Raw genomic sequence first — 17,287 nt, 5'->3', positions numbered from 1 at the left:
GGGTCCAGCCCACCCAACTCAAGCAACTGCGATTATTGCCACTTCGAGATGTCCACGCCAGCTTCAAAACGGCACAATGGGGTTCTCTGACAGCTGTCTATTTCATAACCCATCTGCTCCAGGCAGTTCATTGTTTCCCAGATCTATCAACCCAGCACCAACGCTGCAGCAAAAGCAATTCCACCAAGATCGGCTAGATATTATATCCGCGCGTCCCCTGTTCTTTTAATGCCCAACCCTGCATGGCTGACACTTCCTGAGTCCCTTGACCATGCATTAAAATTACCATAATTCCTGATTACACAATGTGTGCTTTTTTGTTTTGTCCTGTCATCGTCGAGCCCGCAGCCAGCGCTGCACCGATCGGAGACTAGGATCTTCAGCCGTCCAGCGGCCCATGGTTAAGTCGGATGACTGCAGCTCCGTATACACGTATTCGTCTGAGATGGCTGCGAGCTCCTGCTTAGCTGTTAGATTCTGATTCTGGAAACCTGAGCGTATCCTATTTACCGTCCGCAGCTGATAATCACACGCTTGTAGCTGTGAGCGGTTCCTCGAGGTCGGTCGTCCGCCTTGGAGGACTTGATGGCGCCAGTCTATCCACCTCTGGGCGGCACCTTGCCGCAGATAGATCTTCTGACCTTCATGGCGCCGCGAATAGGCGTCAAGAAGGACTCTGCAAGGGTCAGTTGATGTTGGATTTTGCCGCCAACGCGGGCACTCGGCGACATACTGTCTGAGCTCTGCTTTCCTCTGCTCCTCCTCACCACCACTGGGGTTCGGCACGGACGTATCTGCGGCGCACTCGAGAATGTGCTGGCCGTCAATGGCGCATTGACGGAGAGCGGCCCACCCCTCTGTGTAGTGGTCCTCGGAGTTGGAGGGTTCTGTTGGCGCCGCGGCGATGTAGTACTGCAGTGTTCGAAAGTCGTCCAAGATCTCTGCGACCCGAGCCGTGCGGAACTCATTACCTGCCCAGAGTTGTGTCAGTTCGATCTTTGATAGATCACTCCGAGCCTGCGTGACTATGGCACGGTTATTCTGTTCGGGCGCATAACGTACATCCGTCCATGCTCCTGCTTGTCGAAATAAAAGGCAGAATGTATATGGGGTCTGTCGACGGGGAGGAACAATCTATGACGACGGAGACGTGATATTGAGAGATATCCACTATCGGCAATGATCGCGAAAAGAGCCTGGCGTCAAGGCCGCCCGGAACAAGTCGAGTTGTCAGTCTCCGTCCATCCTTTTGTATATCGAGGCCGTCCTAGGGTTTCGGCACTGATCCAACAAAGAAGGGGAACTTGTTGAGAGTGATGAGACAATCCTTGGGGGATGTATTCGGCGGGCTCGCGAATGCCCGCAAAATCTCCTAGATCCCCTTGAGCTATTTCAAAGAAAACCCAATCTACGGCCTTCTATACGGCGACGGGGCCACAGTATCAGCTCCCTCGAAGCAACCGCCGAGAACCAACGACAGGCTCTCGCGCCGCCCCCACCTGGGGGTCCAACAACGGCGCGGGTGTTTAGGAGCGGATATTGTTTCTGCCCCCCAGCTCGGCTGTAGGCAGCCCATTGCCCAACCGCAGGCCGGCATCCAGCCCTACTGGGAGCGTTGGCCCTAGCACGAAGGGAAGCCCTGCAGGGCCGGAGAACGTCATTAGCTCGCAGCCTCGCCCCAGTCGAGCTGGTGGTGGACTGGTGGTGCCTGCAGCGTGGAGCATGGCTGCGTACGGAGTATTGGTGCTAGGACACTGGGGCACTGGAATAACTGGGACGCTGGGACGCTGGGACATCGGGACATGGGAACGCTAGGCCCAAGGGGAGACTTGTTCCCCCTCTTCCCCCCTTTCTCTCCTAGAGAGCGGCACTCCTACGGGAGCACGCGGTACTTGGTGCGGAATACGGAGTGCGGTCAGACATTGTAGTACAAACTTCACGAGCCCACGTTTGCGGGAGCCTTCCTGGCAACATGTGAGGCTGGCAGCGCGGCTGCTCAGCTAACACCAAACCGACCAGACGGTGTGGCTTTTCCCAACTAGGCAATTGGGCCTAGTTGGCGCCATGTACGGTCATGTACAGCCATGCGAGGCACAGAGGCTGGGGACCAATGACGGCCAACACTATTTGAGTCGTTGACTGCGGCTTAGCTGGGCCCAGCTGAATCGTTCCCCTAGCGTCGAGATGGGATGCCTATCAATCAACTCGAGTGGATCGGCAAATAAACTACGCTGCGCTTCTTCGGCCTGCACGGATTACAACATCGTGCCGCTCTGGCACTAACGACTGTTACGACTCCACGAGCGTTGAGCAAACCTAGCCTCGGGGTTGACGTCTTATAACGCCTAATTAGTTTGGACCCTTATTCGCTCACCCACGATTCACAAAGCTAAGAGCGTCCCCGCTGTGCGGTTCGGTGTAATCTACCGGCTTATGCAGATGCAGTTCTTGGGAGGCGGAGCACCTACCGGAGCAGACGATGTGACATCGACGGAGCTTGCCATATCATGATTACCATCTTTCAGCAGTCTAGAGCAACCTTTGACAGCTGATGGCAGCTGATGACGGCTGCTTAAGAACCAACGATGTTTAACATTCTCTCCTCTAGGGCCGCTCAGCATCGGGACTGGCTGCCTTACGGAAGTCGGCATTTCTGGGATCCGTGTGTCCAAGACGGTTGTCGACGCCATCCGCAAACCTTGACCGACACGTAGCATCATCGATACCAGGCACAGCCTGGCGCACCGCAACGTTTGACCGGACCAGAGACGAAGAGGGGGCACATCATTGGCCATTCCGTGCATCCGAAGCCTGAAATCTATATTGCACATAGCTTGTATGGCTAATGAGATACAGAAGTTGAGCGCCACCCGACCGGAGCTTCATCTTGCTGGCGGGTCCGCCGCCACATGGCTTTCCTCCCCGGCGGAATCCCGTCTGGGCGCCTCCAGGGGACGATATTCCGCCAACTGCGGCCAAGACATCATCCATCCCTCCGCTCCGCTTACTCATTTGTTGGTGGCACCCCAAGTCTTCCGCTGCTCTTTGGGCATTGGAGTTGGAATACGCTTCCTCCGCTCTAATCCTTCTCCGCAATGGCTTGTAACCGTTCGTCAATCTCATCCTCGGTTAGCTTTCGGAATACCGGACTCGTGCCCTCCTCGCCGTCTGCACGCGGACCACCAACAATGCCAATCTCGATCTCGTTCTTCTTGAAATCCATGCTCAACACGCTGCTCAGCGTCGAGATGGCCAGTTCTACAACCTCCTCCCAGTTGCCCTCGGCGTGATCCTTGTTACGTAGCTTCTTCTCGAGGTGGTTGAGAGCCTCCTGCTGCTTGGGGCCCGCCGCGGTACCCTTGTATCCGATATAGTATCCGGCAGGATCGCACTTGAACAGCTGAGGGCCGTACTCCGAGTCCAGAGCGATGATAGTCGTGGCAACGCCATATGGCCTCATGTAGGCCTGTTATCCTTGTATCAGCATCCAAAAGATCTAACTACGTGGTAATTGTCCCCAGGCTTACCCTCTGAGTGTACACCTGGCTGATGTTGGCCAGGCGCTTGGCCACGGCGTCCGCGGGCATCTCGTAACCAAACTTGTATCGGAAGTCGGCGGCCTCGGACTGGGCTCTCGTCGCGAAGGCCCTCGCATCGGCGATGGAGCCGGTGATGACGCAGCCGACCGACGGCGAGATCTGGAAGATGTGGGTGACGGAGGCGGGGTCGATGAGTTTGTCCTAGGCGGGTTCTAGGTCAGCGATGCCAGGCAACAAACAGCGAGAGGGTGACGTACAGGGACCTTCTTCTGCGACAGGACGACGGCGCAGTCCTTGCCGCGGACGCCTACAGACATGATGTTGGCGGCTGTGATGGCCTTGAAGGCATACTCTAGGGGCGCCCGTTAGTAGGTGATGCGGGCATGGGCGGGACAGCCTCTCCAGAGGTCTTTGGCCCATTGAGAAATCGGGGAAGTGACGCACCGACTTGATACAGGCGACCATTGTCGGCAAAGATGGTAATGTGTCGGTCGTAGGCACCGGCTGGGTGAAGCCCAGGTTAGCTGAAGCTCCGGTTGCTGGAGGGATACTGGCCCTTTAGGAGCCGTACTAACCAGACATCTTGAAAGAAGTCGGGCTTCCCCGGTCAAGAATTCAAATTTTCGAGTTTCAATATGCCAAGGAGTGCCCGGTGAAGCTGTGACAATACGAAATCGTGGAGGAAGTCGAGGTTGTGGAGGTTGATGACCAGTGATGTACGCGTTGGCTAGCTTGCCTGGAGCTCAACCCACCGCCCGCAGGCAGTGGCGGGTGGTGTGGCGGGTGAAGTTCGGCACCGGGTCCATCAGGTGACAAAATTGATCTACGGAGTTTTTGTCAGTGAGGGGTGGTTGGAGGGGCATCCCCACTAAGCACTGACCGATGGGTACGGATACGCAGCAGGGGAGGGAAAAAAAAAGCTGCATCAAGACCAATGCCCAACGCCCCAACCTAGCCCAAGCATCAACCATAGACGCACGCGTGTTTCTACCCAATACCCTACGATTGCCGGTGAATCCCGTCAGGCCCCGAATCCCACCGCTAGTCCGCTACAGGCATTTCGACAGCTTGAGTAGCACGCTGCTGCACGTGGAGAAGGCGCCGCCGCCTCGTCACACTTGGGGGCCTTGCATCCTCACCGCACCATCCTGCAAACGCAAGAACACACAAAGAAAGACGGCCAGCAAAGTTGGACGTTTCTCGACAAACATGCCGTCAACAGACAATGTGTCAGCACAGACGCCTGCGTGGAAGAGGCTCGGGCTGAAGCTCAAGCAGCCCGGTGCCGCTGCTGGTGCTGTTCCTGCATCCCAGCCCGCAAATGGCAGTTCGGCCGTTGGGCACCCAGGTGGCTCAACTGGGCACAAAAGAAAGGTCGAGGCCCCGCCGTCCACGGACGGTAGCCCTGTTAAAAGGACCCGAAGGGAAGAACAGCCCGTCACCCAGAATGGTTCCCCTTCCTCTTCGAAACCAAAGAAGTCTGTCAAGTTTGGCGACACTCCCAGCAAGAACGAAGGCCGCAGCCCTCCACCTCCCGCCCGCAACAAGCCCAAGCCCACCAAGGAAGCACAGCAGGCAAAGAAGTCCAAGGGCGCCGCCGACAAGCAGACCCCTCCGGTGGCGGACATCAAGCCTGCGTTGGAGTATCTGAGACAGTGGAAGACCTCAAGGGAGAGCTGGAAATTCAACAAGAACAACCAATCCGCCCTCATCAGGCACATCTTTGAGCCCAACACGATCCCCGCCTCGGACGTCGACACCTTCTGCGAATATATACGAGACCTGAAGGGCTTTGTGCGCCAGAGGCTGCGCGAAACGGCCATGGAGATCAAGATGCAGGATGTGGCGGACGGGGCTGCAGGGTTCCCTGACGGCACCATGGACCTCGACGACAAGCAGGAGAAGTACGACTCGATCCTGGCTGATATCTTGCGGCGGAAGCGCCAACAGACTGGGCAAAAGCGCAAGTTTTTTAGCGAGATGCAGTACGTCTCGGAGAGCCAGGACGGGGACGTCATCATCCACCGGGTGATCAAGCGCATGCGCACCGAGCTGGTGCTGGAGGAGCTGTCGGAAAGCGGGGAGGAGACAGAAGACACCACCACCTCGACGACGTCCTCCCAGACGATCACAGCGAGCGACAACAACGCAACCACGAAGACCAACGGGAACAGGCCGCAGCCGAAGCTCAATGACGGGCCGGGCAGGAGGCGGCGGAAGCTCCGCGTCAACATGGACGACACCAGCAGCTCCGAGTCGGAATCGGAGAGCGACTCCGATGACACCAGTAGTAGCGGCTCGGACGAGGATTCAGACAGCGAGGGTGAGGCCGATGAGCGGCCAACCAATGGGTACGAGACATCTAGCAGCTCGTCGTCTTCGTCGTCGGGCGGGGATTCTGACTCGGAGGAGGAAAGTGATGAGGACTGAGAAACGAAAAGAGTGTTGGGGTCGTATACTACCATTGTTGTTGATGACGGATGACGTTGCAAGAAGCATTTAGACTGTACCATTTGTGACAGCCACATGGTTGATTTTACTAGATAGATACCCTTGGGAATGTCGGATACATTTTTCTTGGCTATTTCGCTGCCGTGTTTGAATTAGTCCACGTGTATAATGGTGTCAAAGACTTGGCCTTTGGTGCTGCTGGTGAGTTGCTACGTTGGAGCGCCCCGATTCGAGCGGTAGTGCTTAACATCTCACCTACACCTGTATTCTCCATGCTCTCTTCCTATTGCTACTGCCCGCGATGGGCACTTGCTTGCCGACTTGAGGATATGCACGCCGTTTCTCGGCCTCCTTATTTCTTGTCACTTAAATGAAGTGACCATACTACTAGACATACAGTTTCGTGAAGCCCTCGCTTGGAGGCTGAAGCCAGTTCCTTTGGTCATACTCGCGCCCCTCGTTCTCGATAATGTGATACGTGTAGATTATTCTTCCCTTCTGGCTCGTGCTAGCTTGACGTTAGCAACATGTAATAGCACATCCCCGGGACGGCCGATGCCAACATACTTCTTCTCGCTCTTGTGTAGCAGATTCCCATGGATCAGGACCACTAGTATCGCAGTCAGCATCCCAAGGACCAACGACGGGGGGGGAAAGAAGGGAGGGAGAGGCGGGAATATCCATACAGTCTCCGGCCTTGACTTCTCCAGGGACATAATCCACGTCGTCGGCGCCCGCCGGCTTCTCGGCGCCGTAGCTCTCGCCGGGTGGGAACCGAGGCCCGTCGTTGTCGACCATCTCGGTGCCCGTGCCATCTTGCTTCCTCACCAGGCGCTTCTCGACGGGCGCAAACTTGTGAGACCCAGGGAGGAAGGAGAGGCAGCCGTTCTCCAGCGTGGCGTCCTCGAGGGCGTACCAGAACCCCACGGCAGAGGGGGGGTTCGTGTACAAGAAGGTCGAGTCCTGTCAAACTGTGTGAGCTACAAACTTTGTTCATATCTACTTCAGAGAATCAACGGGAGGGTTTGACCTGATGAGGTGGCACGGCACCACCGATCTCTGGCTGCTTGCAGATCACCATGCTCTGCAGACACCTCGGATCGCGGTAGCCCAGGCTCTTCGCGACGGCCACGGGGCTGACCTCACCGCGGCCAGCAGCGTCACCGTCCTCGTCGAGAAGGCGGCGGAAGGGCTCGCTAAGGGCGTGCAGGAAGTGGCCGATCTTGTTGATGGCGCGCTCCTTGGGCTTGGTGAGGTCGCCGCGGTCGTCGAAGGCGTCCTCCTCGAAGAAGAAGCGGATCTTGTCTCCGCTGGTTAGGAAGTAGTCGTCGCCGACGTGGTCCGAGGTGGTTCCCGTGGAGAAGCGCGTCATGGGGTGGTCGGCGAGGGAGAAGGACGAGAGGAGGTGGTGCGTCTCGGCGAGGAGGGACGAGACGGTGGAGGGGGCGAGGGCATGGGGGATGACGAGGTAGCCGTCGCGCTCAAAGGCGGCGAGCTGCTCGGGGGTAAGGCCTGGGGTTTCTGACATGATGGGCTACGGTGTATTATGGCCGAGGGTTGGTTATCGCGATATTCAAGGCAAGTCGAGGTGTGTTGTGGCGTGGTGGAGTTGAAGCTCGGCATGGAAAATGGAGGACGCTTGGCTCGTGGTCATCTCCCCCGACGCCAGCAGATAGACCGATGGATGCCGACTACAACATGCCACCGGAGCTCGGCCAGCATTAACTTAATTTTGCAGCCTAGATTAATTTCGACTCATGGTTTTATCGTGCGATGGTCAATGGCAGCAATAAATCTCGTAAGAGATCGAAGTGCTGGTTTCGATGTAAGTGAGCACGACCCCTCACTACGTAGTATGAATGAACTTGATGAACCTTTGGGCCTCTGTAAAATGAAGACTAGGATTAGACAAACCAAGAAAAAGTGCCTTTTCCAAAGCCTTCGCGGTTTTTACGTGTAAATTTCAGTCTGAAATAAATATTGACCACCGCAGAGGTTATGAGGAAGCAATGAGTGTAGTTCAACCTCATCGATGTGCGTATTCACTTTCATATCCTCTTGGCACAGCCCGAAGCAAGGTCGGGACCATAGTTAATATGCGTTTATTCATAACTAATCATGACCAAACCATTAGAAAGGGGAACATGAAACCTGTTCCATCCCCATCTATGTGAAATTAAACCCAGCTATCGGCAGGGAATGAAGAGCATCCTGCAGTACTGCACCATAACGCCACGTCCATCTGATGCAGAGGATATTTAGCCAACTCCCTAACCAATCAACATTAAAACTGGGATATTAAAGGAACGAGCAGTAGAAAGCATTTGATGGATTTCCCATCTGATTAAGAGTTGATCGGATCCTCCAGAAAGTTGTAGCCCTCTTCGGGGGGCAGGAGATAGGCCGAAGCAGTCAGGCCGGCAGCGATGAGGAAGCACATGGCGGCGCTAATAGTGCTGAGGATCCACGAAACATCGAGGTTCCAGCCGGGGACCATGAACTGGTCGTCGTTGTCGTAAAGGTAGGCCTAGATTGGACATGAGTTTAGTTACCTGAACACATGTTATTGCTCCTCAAAATAGCAGCAAGGACAACATACCACAATAGAGATTGTGACGAATTCGACGACAGAGACGAGCGAGACCATGGCGGCGACAAAGGGCCAGCCCGTCTCGCGCTTGTACTTGCCGCCCTTCATGACAACGGTGAAGGCGACGAGGGAGCCGAGGCACAGGACGGCGGCGAGGGCGGCCATGAAGCCGACCGTCTTCCACATGGAGCAGAAGTAGCGCTCGCCCTCCTGGCAGAGCTCCTTGTAGGGGAAGCTGCGGCAGGGCGGGTCATCGAGGCTGGAGCAGCTCTTGTGCAGGCCGATGTGCTTCTCGAGGATCTCGCCCTTGGCGGTGGTGACCGAGTAGGTGACCCAGTGGGGGATGGAAATCGACGCGATGATCATAGCGGTGGCTACAGCAGGCGGATGTTAGCAAGTTGCTGGAGTGGTGTTGGGCGTCTGGCCGTCGACGACGACGTCATGATCGCTTTAGGCCGAAGCAGGTCGAGGCCGACGACGATGGGGAACATATTGGACGTACAGGCAACAAAGGCCACCAGGGCGCCCGAGTAAACGGAAACACGCGTCATGGCTTCGGTTTGCACAGCGTCGTAGCGTTGTGGATGCGCTTTGCGATGAGGAGGCGAGGTGTCGAGATGGAAAGAGTTGAGGAGGATCGCAAGGCGGGAAGCGTGGGTGACCACGAAGCCTTGAAGGGCCCAGGTGGCTTGGGCACTGGAGGGTGCTGAAGGGCGCTTGGAGAGCGCTGGAGGCTGGCCAGTGGGAGGCCGCAGGGCTGCACAAGGAGACAGGCCGGCCACCTGCTTGACGGGAGAGGGGCATCACCCGTCCACGCGGCACACCTCGACACCGCTGGTCTAGCTTCCCGGCAGGCACGCAGTGTATGTATCAGTATCTCCTTATTAACTTGTGTTTGTTATCTTGCTATCTTGTTATCTTGCTGTCTTGTTGTCTTGGTCGATCAGTGGGTTTCTGATCGAGATTCGTGTGATTGTCGCTGTTGGGGTATCTCTGGGGTGCTAAGGAGGCACACGACGGCACCTGGCAGCACAAGAATCCAATCCTACCGGGTACCTTAACCAGCTCCCCAGGGACACAGTACACTACCACTGCTCGTACTACCACGTATGAAGATGCCACCCATTGCTCGACCAGACCACCAGCCATTACGTATAATACAACCACCTCATCCCACCCGGGAGAGAAGGCGATCATAGCTGGGCGGCGACGAGCGGCGGTTGCTTCCGCTGCGGCCCGCCATCTCGCCGCCCACGGCCTCGTCTCGGAGTCTCTACCACCAATAACCCCCCACTTTCGCCCTCCCCTCCGACGCCAACCGCCGCTATCGCAATCGCACCTCTTCTCGCTCCGGTGCTCCTCAAATATCGCCATGCGCCGTTCCATCTTCCGCCATCTCCTCTCCCGCCCTCGACTGTTAGCCTTGTCCCGCCCAGCTTCCAGCTTCCTCCTCGCGTCCTCCGCGCCCGCTCTCTGCTTCGCCCTCCGCAACATGTCGTCCTCTCCCGCTGCCGCGCCGAGCCCAGTGCTCAAGAAGCCCCTCAAGATGGCCCTTATACAGCTCGCCTCTGGCGCCGACAAGGCTGCCAACCTTGAGCACGCCGCCAGCCAGGTGGCCAAGGCCGCTGCTTCTGGCTCCAAGCTCGTCGTCCTCCCAGAATGCTTCAACTCTCCCTACGGCACCAATTTCTTCCCCGACTACGCTGAAGTCCTTCTCCCTACCCCCGACTCTAAGAAAGCTCCCTCCTACGCCGCCCTGAGCAACATGGCCAAGGACAACAAAGTCTTCCTTGTAAGTTGTCCCTCCCCCCGTCCACATGCTCCCCTACAACTGCCACCCAACCTGCTGACACTCAGACTACTAGGTCGGCGGCTCCATCCCCGAGTACAACCCCTCGACCAAGAAGCACTACAACACATCTCTGATCTTCGGCCCCGACGGCGCCCTCCTCGCCACCCACCGCAAGGTCCACCTCTTCGACATCGACATCCCCGGCAAGATCACCTTCCGCGAGTCGGACGTGCTCAGCCCGGGCAACCGCGTCACCCTCGTCGACCTCCCCGAATACGGCCGCATCGCCGTCGGCATCTGCTACGACGTGCGCTTCCCCGAGCTGGGCACCGTCGCCGCCCGCCACGGCGCCTTCGCCCTCGTCTACCCGGGCGCCTTCAACCTGACCACGGGCCCGCTGCACTGGAAGCTGCTGGCCCAGGCCCGCGCCCTCGACAACCAGATCTACGTCGCCATGTGCAGCCCCGCCCGCGACATGTCCGCCGGGTACCACGCCTACGGGCACAGCATGCTCGTCGACCCCATGGCTCAGGTCGTCAGCGAGGCCGAGGAGGGAGAGTCCATTGTCGAGGTGGAGCTGGACGCGGCCAAGATTGACGAGACGAGGAGGAATATCCCCCTCAACACCCAGCGGAGGTTCGACGTGTACCCGGATGTAAGCCGGGGCAAGGTCCAGTTTGAGGACCCAGACCTCCCGACTCCAAATCTGTAAGAGCCCAGCTGGGAGAAGCCTTAAAAAAATACACGACCAAAAAAAATTCAAAACAAAGCATAGATAGCGGAAGAGAAGCATATTGCCATTGATTCATTTACATATACCAACGCAGATGTATTCTTATGCAATTTCTGTTGCCATTCATCGTCAAAACGTAAATCTAGATCATTCCGCCCCCTTTTTTCTACCATCCACCTTCTCTCGTCTACCTCAGCATGAAGTAGTAACTTTTGTCCAGTGTATGCAGCGTCTCTAACCCCTTTCCACAGTCCCCATCTATTGGAGGGCCTGCTTGGCAAAGGTGGGCAGGACGAAGCTGGCCTTGTGGATCTCCGCGTTGTAGTAGCGGCACTTCTTGGCCTCCTCCTCGGGAGTCCAGGACCGCAGGGGAACCTTGACGTCGCGGGTGGCGTCCTTGCAGCAGATCATGAAGCCGATCTGGCCGGAGGGGTAGGTGGGGATGGTGGTGTAGGCGTACTCGGCGACGGGGAACACCTCCTTGCAGTCCTTCTTAAGGCGAGTGATGAGGGGCAGGTGAAGCCACTGGTTCTCGGCTGTGAAGAAATGTCAGCATATTGGGCCCAACGTCGCATACGGACTTGGGGGAGAACAGAAACAAGGACGAGGGGTCCGAAGGGAAGAGGAGATCCTCCGAGGTGGAGGATAGCGGCGAATGGGGGATAAAAGATCAAAGACAGTATGGCACGCATGCAACACGGGACTACCGGAAGCAGAGCTTTGGAAAGCAGCACTAGCTTCGGGCAGTCCCTAGGTAGGTTGAAAGGGTATCCCTCACAGCCCCTCTGGTCAGAGAGGGGTAAAGGATACCAACCGAGAAAATCACACGCAAACACACCAACCCCCTCTCGTGTCCAAATAGAAGAAAACATTGGACATCGAGAAGGAGGGGGCCGAGCAGCCTGGAGCAATCTCCTCAGACAAATCGCCTATTCCTAGGGACCCCTCGAACTTTCCAGCCAAAAAAATGGAGACGTACAACCTTGGGTGGAGATGACGCCGCCCTCGCGCAGAGCGCCGTTGAGCAGCTCGAAGTAGGACTTCTGGAACAGAGACTCGGCAGGACCATCGGGGTCGGAAGAGTCGGTGATGATGACGTCGAAGGCGTTCTTGTAGTCGTTGAGGAACTTGAAGCCGTCGCCGACGTGGACGGTGGCCTTGGGGTGGGTGAGGCCCTGGGCCATCTCGGGCAGGAACTGCTTGGAGAGGCGGATGACAGCCTCATCAATGTCGCAGAGGATGGCCTCCTCGACGCAGTCGTGCTTGACAACCTCGCGGAGGACACCGCCGTCGCCGCCACCGATGACGAGGACGCGCTTGGGGTCGGGGTGGGAGTTCAGGGCCAGGTGGGCAATCATCTCCTGGTAGGAGAACTCGTCACGCTCGGTGGCCTGGACGACGTTATCGAGGACGAGGACGTTGCCGTAGTCGGTGGACTTGAAGATGAGGACGTCCTGGTACTTGCTCTTCTCGTGGTGCAGCACCTTGTCGACCTTGAGGGTCATGGCCTGGCCAGGCCACATGTCGGAGATCTCGCGGAACCAGCCATCTAGAGGAGCTCAAGTCAGCCACTGCACAATCCGATCGTTCTGAACGACGGGAAATTCCATAGAGACGTGGCTCAATGGACGCAAATGCGCAGAATTCTCAAATCGTCGGTGACGTTGCTGGGGTTGGAGGGGCATCATGGGCGATCGCGGGGTAGGCCACGATGGCAGCAGGGCTGGAGCACGTACCCTTGATGGTCTCGTGGGTGATTTCGCCGGCCATTGTGATAGAAGAGGGTGATATGAATCGCTTCAGTGTTGAGGGGATCGCAGGCGAAGGACGGTTAAACTGAAAGGCACGGGGGCGAAGCTGATGATGGAGTAGAAAATTCACTGTTCTTGCTGCCACTCGTCGCTGCATTCGGCGGGAAGGTGCGGTGCGTGGGAAAAAAAATAAAAAAAATCGGGTCCCAGGACAACGCCCACCTCAGCTTCAATTTCCGCCCCTCCATCCCCTCCATCCCCTCCAACCCCTCCAAGGCTCTGAGGGTCCGACAGCGAGAAGCTCCAGCCCATTCGGCCAGTATCGGGCACCAATCCACAGCAGCCAAGATAAAAACTGTGGGCTCTTTACGCCATCAAGCCGAAACGTCGTGTAATAATCTCGTGTTTCGATGTTTTCGACCCCCTATTGCCTGCTCCTCGACATGGGCTTGTGGTGCGTCGTTGGCTAATACAACCTTGCCTCGCCATCTGCCGCCGAGTCCTTGATCAGTTAACCGGTGCGGATACTTACATCCCATGATCTTCATCATAGTATACGAGCTACCAGATTGGCATCGGACCAGAGCCACAGTCGGCATTTTCCGGGTTTCGGGGCGGAGCCGAAGATAACCACCAAGTGGTCATGACCCCGTAACTATATCCAGATAATCTCAGCTGCGAAACTATAAGAACAGAGCACGCTCCGAAGTACCAGCAGGCACCAACAGGCAGACTGCCGGTATCCTTCAAGACTCCATCAAGTCCCTGCTCAGGCTGAGCAAACCATGAGTAATCTCTGCTCGTTGAGGCACGAACATGTAACTTGTATCTCGACGGCCGACTTTCGGAAGGTCTCCACTCCACGTGAGGATGGCTGCCTCGAATGAAACTAACCACCCCACGGCAGTGCCTCGCAACCGAGAAAGGGACTTCTGAGGTGGGGCCAGAGAGAATGCGGCCACGATCGGTGGTAACGTGTTGTACCTCCCGAGGAAAGCTAGCTATTACATGGCTTGTTGAGTGTCTTGGAAGAAACAGGCGGGGCGTGGTGCTGTTCGACCGTCTATGCGTATCTCCGGACCTAACAGAATGACAAGGTTCTTCCCCTCCGGCTCCGTCTTCGGCTCCGGTCCGGGTGGGTCCATCAACCCCGGTCCGTGCCGAAATTTGAGGTCCGAATCTGTATCAGTAGTGGAAGTGATGCTACACGGCTTCCGGGATAATTTTGAGGAATGTGCCAAGATACTAGAGTCCTCAGACAACACCTGGGGGACGGGGGAACTGCCAGTGGCGAAGAACATCCCCGGTCTTGTCCTCCGTGGCTACCCGTGGCGGAAAGGATTAAGCATGGTTGACCAGCCTCATCAAATATTGCAGGCAAGACGGGTTTCCTCCCCGCGTTCTATTGATGTCATGGTTGCGCGCCCTGAGATCAGCTCGACTACTAGTATCCATCAAATTTCGATACATATCGACACAAACATGAATGTATGACGTAGGTGCTCCGCCGCCCCATATCGTGGTCGCTCTAGATAATCACTTACTATTCAGCCCTGTGGTTGTGAACTACAGCCAACCTACTCTCCCCAAATCCCAACTTGATTAATTGTCTTGTCCGAAATGACCGACGCCACTCACGACAGCGACAAGCCCGTGCCTGTGACGAACCAGGCTCTGGGCGACCTGATGTCAATCGAAAACAAAACGTTGGTTGCCGGGGCTGCGGCAACTCAGGTGAGTAGTTGCGGTGTTCCTAGGTTGAAAACACGTACTTATATCCTTGGTTAGGATTTTGGGCCTCTGAAAAATATCTGCGCACATTTGAACGCCTTCCATGCCTACGCAAACGAGCCCTCTCGCTTCGTCGAGGCGAACCACTACTGCGGGCATGTTAGTAAGTGCATCCCCCACTGGATATCATAGCCTGAGCTGACCATCCTCAGACGACGAGGTCCGTCAGTGCCTCCTCTACGACTCGGATGACCCCCATGCACGCCTCATCGGAATCGAGTACATGATCACCGAGCGTCTATACGAGACGCTACCGCCCGAGGAGCGCCGGCTATGGCACTCGCACGTCTTCGAGGTCAAGTCGGGCATGCTCATCATGCCGAACCGCGTGGTCCCGGATGCTGTGTGGGAGGTGGCCGAGAACAAGGAGATGGAGCAGGTCGTGAAGTTGTACGGCAAGGTGTACCACCTGTGGCAGACGGACAAGGGCCACGCCCTACCACTGGGCGAGCCGCAGCTCATGACTAGCTTCACAGCGGACGAGCAATTTGACTTTGAGAAGCACGTTGGGGAACGCGATAAGAGGTTTGGCACGAGCTACAAGAGGAAGGCTGAGGCGAGGAGGTTTATTGACACGCCAGAGATCCATCCAGGTGAGCTGTGATGCCAAATCTTGGAGTGTTCATCTACTGATATTACTTACAGATGCAGATATGACTTGGAAGACGAGTTGACCATGGGCCCCGGGGACGTGAGGTCACCATGTAATATCACTCGATGCAGCAGCTCTCCTCGTCGTTTAATCTTATCTTCCTCCATTACTTTATCAATGCACTCTAATTTTACACGAAGGGCTCGTACAAGGGTGCTTTTCACGTTCTATGTCGGGGTTTCCATTTTTCAGCGCAGAGCTTCACAAGGATAATCAAGCATGGTATTCTGGAAATACTCTAGCTTGGGTCACTCATGCATTCAGTTTCAGGTCATGCTTGAAACCATATAGGACTCCGTACAAATGTCAAAAATTAGGTTTACAGGCAACAATTTGACCTCGCGCATGAATGCGAACGACTCGAGGCCCCTCTTACATTTATCCATTTGGGCGTCTACTCCTCTTTTCCTCGGGCCACACAACCGCCGCTGTCCCAATTCTCTCGGTCACATAGACAGTACACCCTTATCATTGGTGTCACTAAAAACTTGAAAAATAAGATGCATAGAAAAGGGGAGGAAAAGCCCAAAGAGAGTTTGGGAACGGGAAGGCCTTAGGTCCTCGAAACACTGTTTTCGTAGGACCCTGTCTTCCTTCTTCTGATATATTTGGAGTCCTACAGGAAGTAGGTCTTGGAAATTTCCGTAAGCTATATGGGGTAGTATATCGGTCGTATGTTGCTAAGGTTTCCTTGTTTAGTTGTCATGGTTGAGCACACGATGTGTTTTCGTCCTCTCAGGAACCAACCTAAAACAAACTATAAAAGGTTCAAAGCACGCAGATTGATTTAAATAATTTAAAACCACGGCTAGTATACAGCCTATGTCAAACTGGAATCATGGCACACCCACCTTGGGTTCATTTGCACCTAGGAAGTGGCAAATATCTACTGTCATTTGTTCTATAGGGTAAGTGGGAGTCTGGACTGATGAGCACCTTTAAGATCGAGTATACTAAGTCCCGATTAAAATATAAATATTGTATTTACTCTAGCCCGTCATAGAAGGAATTCATGATAGAGCATAAAAAAAACCCTATTATAGCAGTTCTATATCCATAGATGGTGAAGCGGTACGTAGTCTAGACCGTTTTCAAGTGGCACATGGACCGGGAATTTTGCCTCTCGTGATCTATACTTGCCCACCATTAGTTCGGCAGCAGCAGTGCTAAGAAAAAATAGAAGGAAAAGGAAGAAAAGACAAAAAGAAAGGTCCCAGAGGGAGTCGAACCCTCGCTGGCCGGATCAGAACCGGCAGTCATAACCGTTAGACCATGGAACCGATGCGATCATGTGATGTCCCGTCTCTATTTACGCAAAATTGCCATTGGCTGGTCCACAGAGCAGAAAACGCCCATGATTGAGACGCCAAGCCAAAAAAAAAAAAATTCCAGAAAAAAGAGTGCCCTTTCCCCACCAAACAAAAGGGGGGCTATATTTGGCGCAAGGCCATTGGTGAACAAGAAAAGAGAGAAAGGGCAAAAAAAGGTCCCAGAGGGAGTCGAACCCTCGCTGGCCGGATCAGAACCGGCAGTCATAACCGTTAGACCATGGAACCATGGCAACTTGCTATGGTGAAGTTTACAGAGTTCAAGACTATATTGAGTTCCAATGGAGTCCGAAACGTCACAAGCAGCTTCCGACCTTCAAATATTGCTTTACGCCTTCCCCACGCGCGTCGACAAACAAACAGAACTGAACCTAGTAATGCGCTTGATTTCTCGATATTCTTTTGCCAAAGATTCGACCAGTGTGACCATGACACCGTGCAAACCCGTCCCATATATCACCTGTCGATCCCCTAAGAGAGTGCTAAGTAGGTGAGATGAGCTCACTGGGGACGAGTTATCGAAGATGTTCCCCTAGGTATGAGAAGAGCGCCGAATTCACGCTTTTAAACAATTAAACGCCGTCAGAAAAACGCGAATGCACTGTACGATGAGTTCCTTCGGGAAAAAAACACGATGACAGTCCTTTCTAGATCGCGGGT

At 55.2% G+C, this 17,287-nt stretch overlaps 8 protein-coding genes and 2 non-coding genes across 10 annotated transcripts; 3 read left to right on the top strand and 7 right to left on the bottom strand.

Moving 5' to 3' along the window:
• Window positions 1-330: 330 nt before the first annotated feature.
• Window positions 331-1,072, bottom strand: ACO1O0_002209 (uncharacterized protein; the record flags this gene model as incomplete). Its single annotated transcript, XM_083191684.1, has 4 exons — window positions 331-459; window positions 511-676; window positions 734-971; window positions 1,063-1,072. 4 exons carry the CDS (start codon window positions 1,070-1,072, stop codon window positions 331-333), a joined length of 543 nt encoding a protein of 180 aa, XP_083052898.1.
• A 2,007-nt stretch (window positions 1,073-3,079) lies between these two features.
• On the bottom strand, window positions 3,080-4,121 carry SCL1 (proteasome core particle subunit alpha 1; the record flags this gene model as incomplete). The annotated part of the gene is made up of 5 exons (XM_083191683.1): window positions 3,080-3,466; window positions 3,528-3,740; window positions 3,797-3,891; window positions 3,984-4,043; window positions 4,115-4,121. 5 exons carry the CDS (start codon window positions 4,119-4,121, stop codon window positions 3,080-3,082), a joined length of 762 nt encoding a protein of 253 aa, XP_083052897.1.
• Window positions 4,122-4,748: 627 nt separating this feature from the next.
• Window positions 4,749-5,969, top strand: ACO1O0_002207 (WKF domain-containing protein; the record flags this gene model as incomplete). The annotated part of the gene is made up of 1 exon (XM_083191682.1): window positions 4,749-5,969. One exon carries the CDS (start codon window positions 4,749-4,751, stop codon window positions 5,967-5,969), a length of 1,221 nt encoding a protein of 406 aa, XP_083052896.1.
• A 408-nt stretch (window positions 5,970-6,377) lies between these two features.
• On the bottom strand, window positions 6,378-7,518 carry ACO1O0_002206 (phytanoyl-CoA dioxygenase family protein; the record flags this gene model as incomplete). The annotated part of the gene is made up of 4 exons (XM_083191681.1): window positions 6,378-6,498; window positions 6,558-6,600; window positions 6,677-6,953; window positions 7,021-7,518. 4 exons carry the CDS (start codon window positions 7,516-7,518, stop codon window positions 6,378-6,380), a joined length of 939 nt encoding a protein of 312 aa, XP_083052895.1.
• Window positions 7,519-8,334: 816 nt separating this feature from the next.
• On the bottom strand, window positions 8,335-9,131 carry ACO1O0_002205 (uncharacterized protein; the record flags this gene model as incomplete). The annotated part of the gene is made up of 3 exons (XM_083191680.1): window positions 8,335-8,517; window positions 8,590-8,954; window positions 9,083-9,131. The coding sequence occupies 3 exons, from the start codon at window positions 9,129-9,131 to the stop codon at window positions 8,335-8,337; spliced, it is 597 nt and encodes a 198-aa protein (XP_083052894.1).
• Window positions 9,132-10,072: 941 nt separating this feature from the next.
• Window positions 10,073-11,084, top strand: NIT3 (carbon-nitrogen hydrolase; the record flags this gene model as incomplete). Its single annotated transcript, XM_083191679.1, has 2 exons — window positions 10,073-10,372; window positions 10,446-11,084. The coding sequence occupies 2 exons, from the start codon at window positions 10,073-10,075 to the stop codon at window positions 11,082-11,084; spliced, it is 939 nt and encodes a 312-aa protein (XP_083052893.1).
• Window positions 11,085-11,363: 279 nt separating this feature from the next.
• Window positions 11,364-12,875, bottom strand: SPE3 (spermidine synthase; the record flags this gene model as incomplete). The annotated part of the gene is made up of 3 exons (XM_083191678.1): window positions 11,364-11,641; window positions 12,085-12,654; window positions 12,842-12,875. 3 exons carry the CDS (start codon window positions 12,873-12,875, stop codon window positions 11,364-11,366), a joined length of 882 nt encoding a protein of 293 aa, XP_083052892.1.
• Window positions 12,876-14,476: 1,601 nt separating this feature from the next.
• ACO1O0_002202 (OBAP family protein) lies at window positions 14,477-15,251 on the top strand (the record flags this gene model as incomplete). The annotated part of the gene is made up of 3 exons (XM_083191677.1): window positions 14,477-14,590; window positions 14,645-14,750; window positions 14,800-15,251. The coding sequence occupies 3 exons, from the start codon at window positions 14,477-14,479 to the stop codon at window positions 15,249-15,251; spliced, it is 672 nt and encodes a 223-aa protein (XP_083052891.1).
• A 1,256-nt stretch (window positions 15,252-16,507) lies between these two features.
• ACO1O0_002201 lies at window positions 16,508-16,579 on the bottom strand. The gene has a single exon. It is a non-coding gene; the product is annotated as a tRNA-Gln (tRNA).
• Window positions 16,580-16,783: 204 nt separating this feature from the next.
• ACO1O0_002200 lies at window positions 16,784-16,855 on the bottom strand. Its single transcript has one exon. It is a non-coding gene; the product is annotated as a tRNA-Gln (tRNA).
• Window positions 16,856-17,287: the final 432 nt, after the last annotated feature.

The sequence above is a fragment of the Amphichorda felina genome (assembly GCF_050947745.1).
Source record: "Amphichorda felina strain 45539 chromosome Unknown scaffold_2, whole genome shotgun sequence".
Classification (NCBI taxonomy): domain Eukaryota; kingdom Fungi; phylum Ascomycota; class Sordariomycetes; order Hypocreales; family Bionectriaceae; genus Amphichorda; species Amphichorda felina.
Note: the sequence above shows the minus strand (reverse complement) of the source record. Positions and strands in the feature narration are given on the sequence as shown.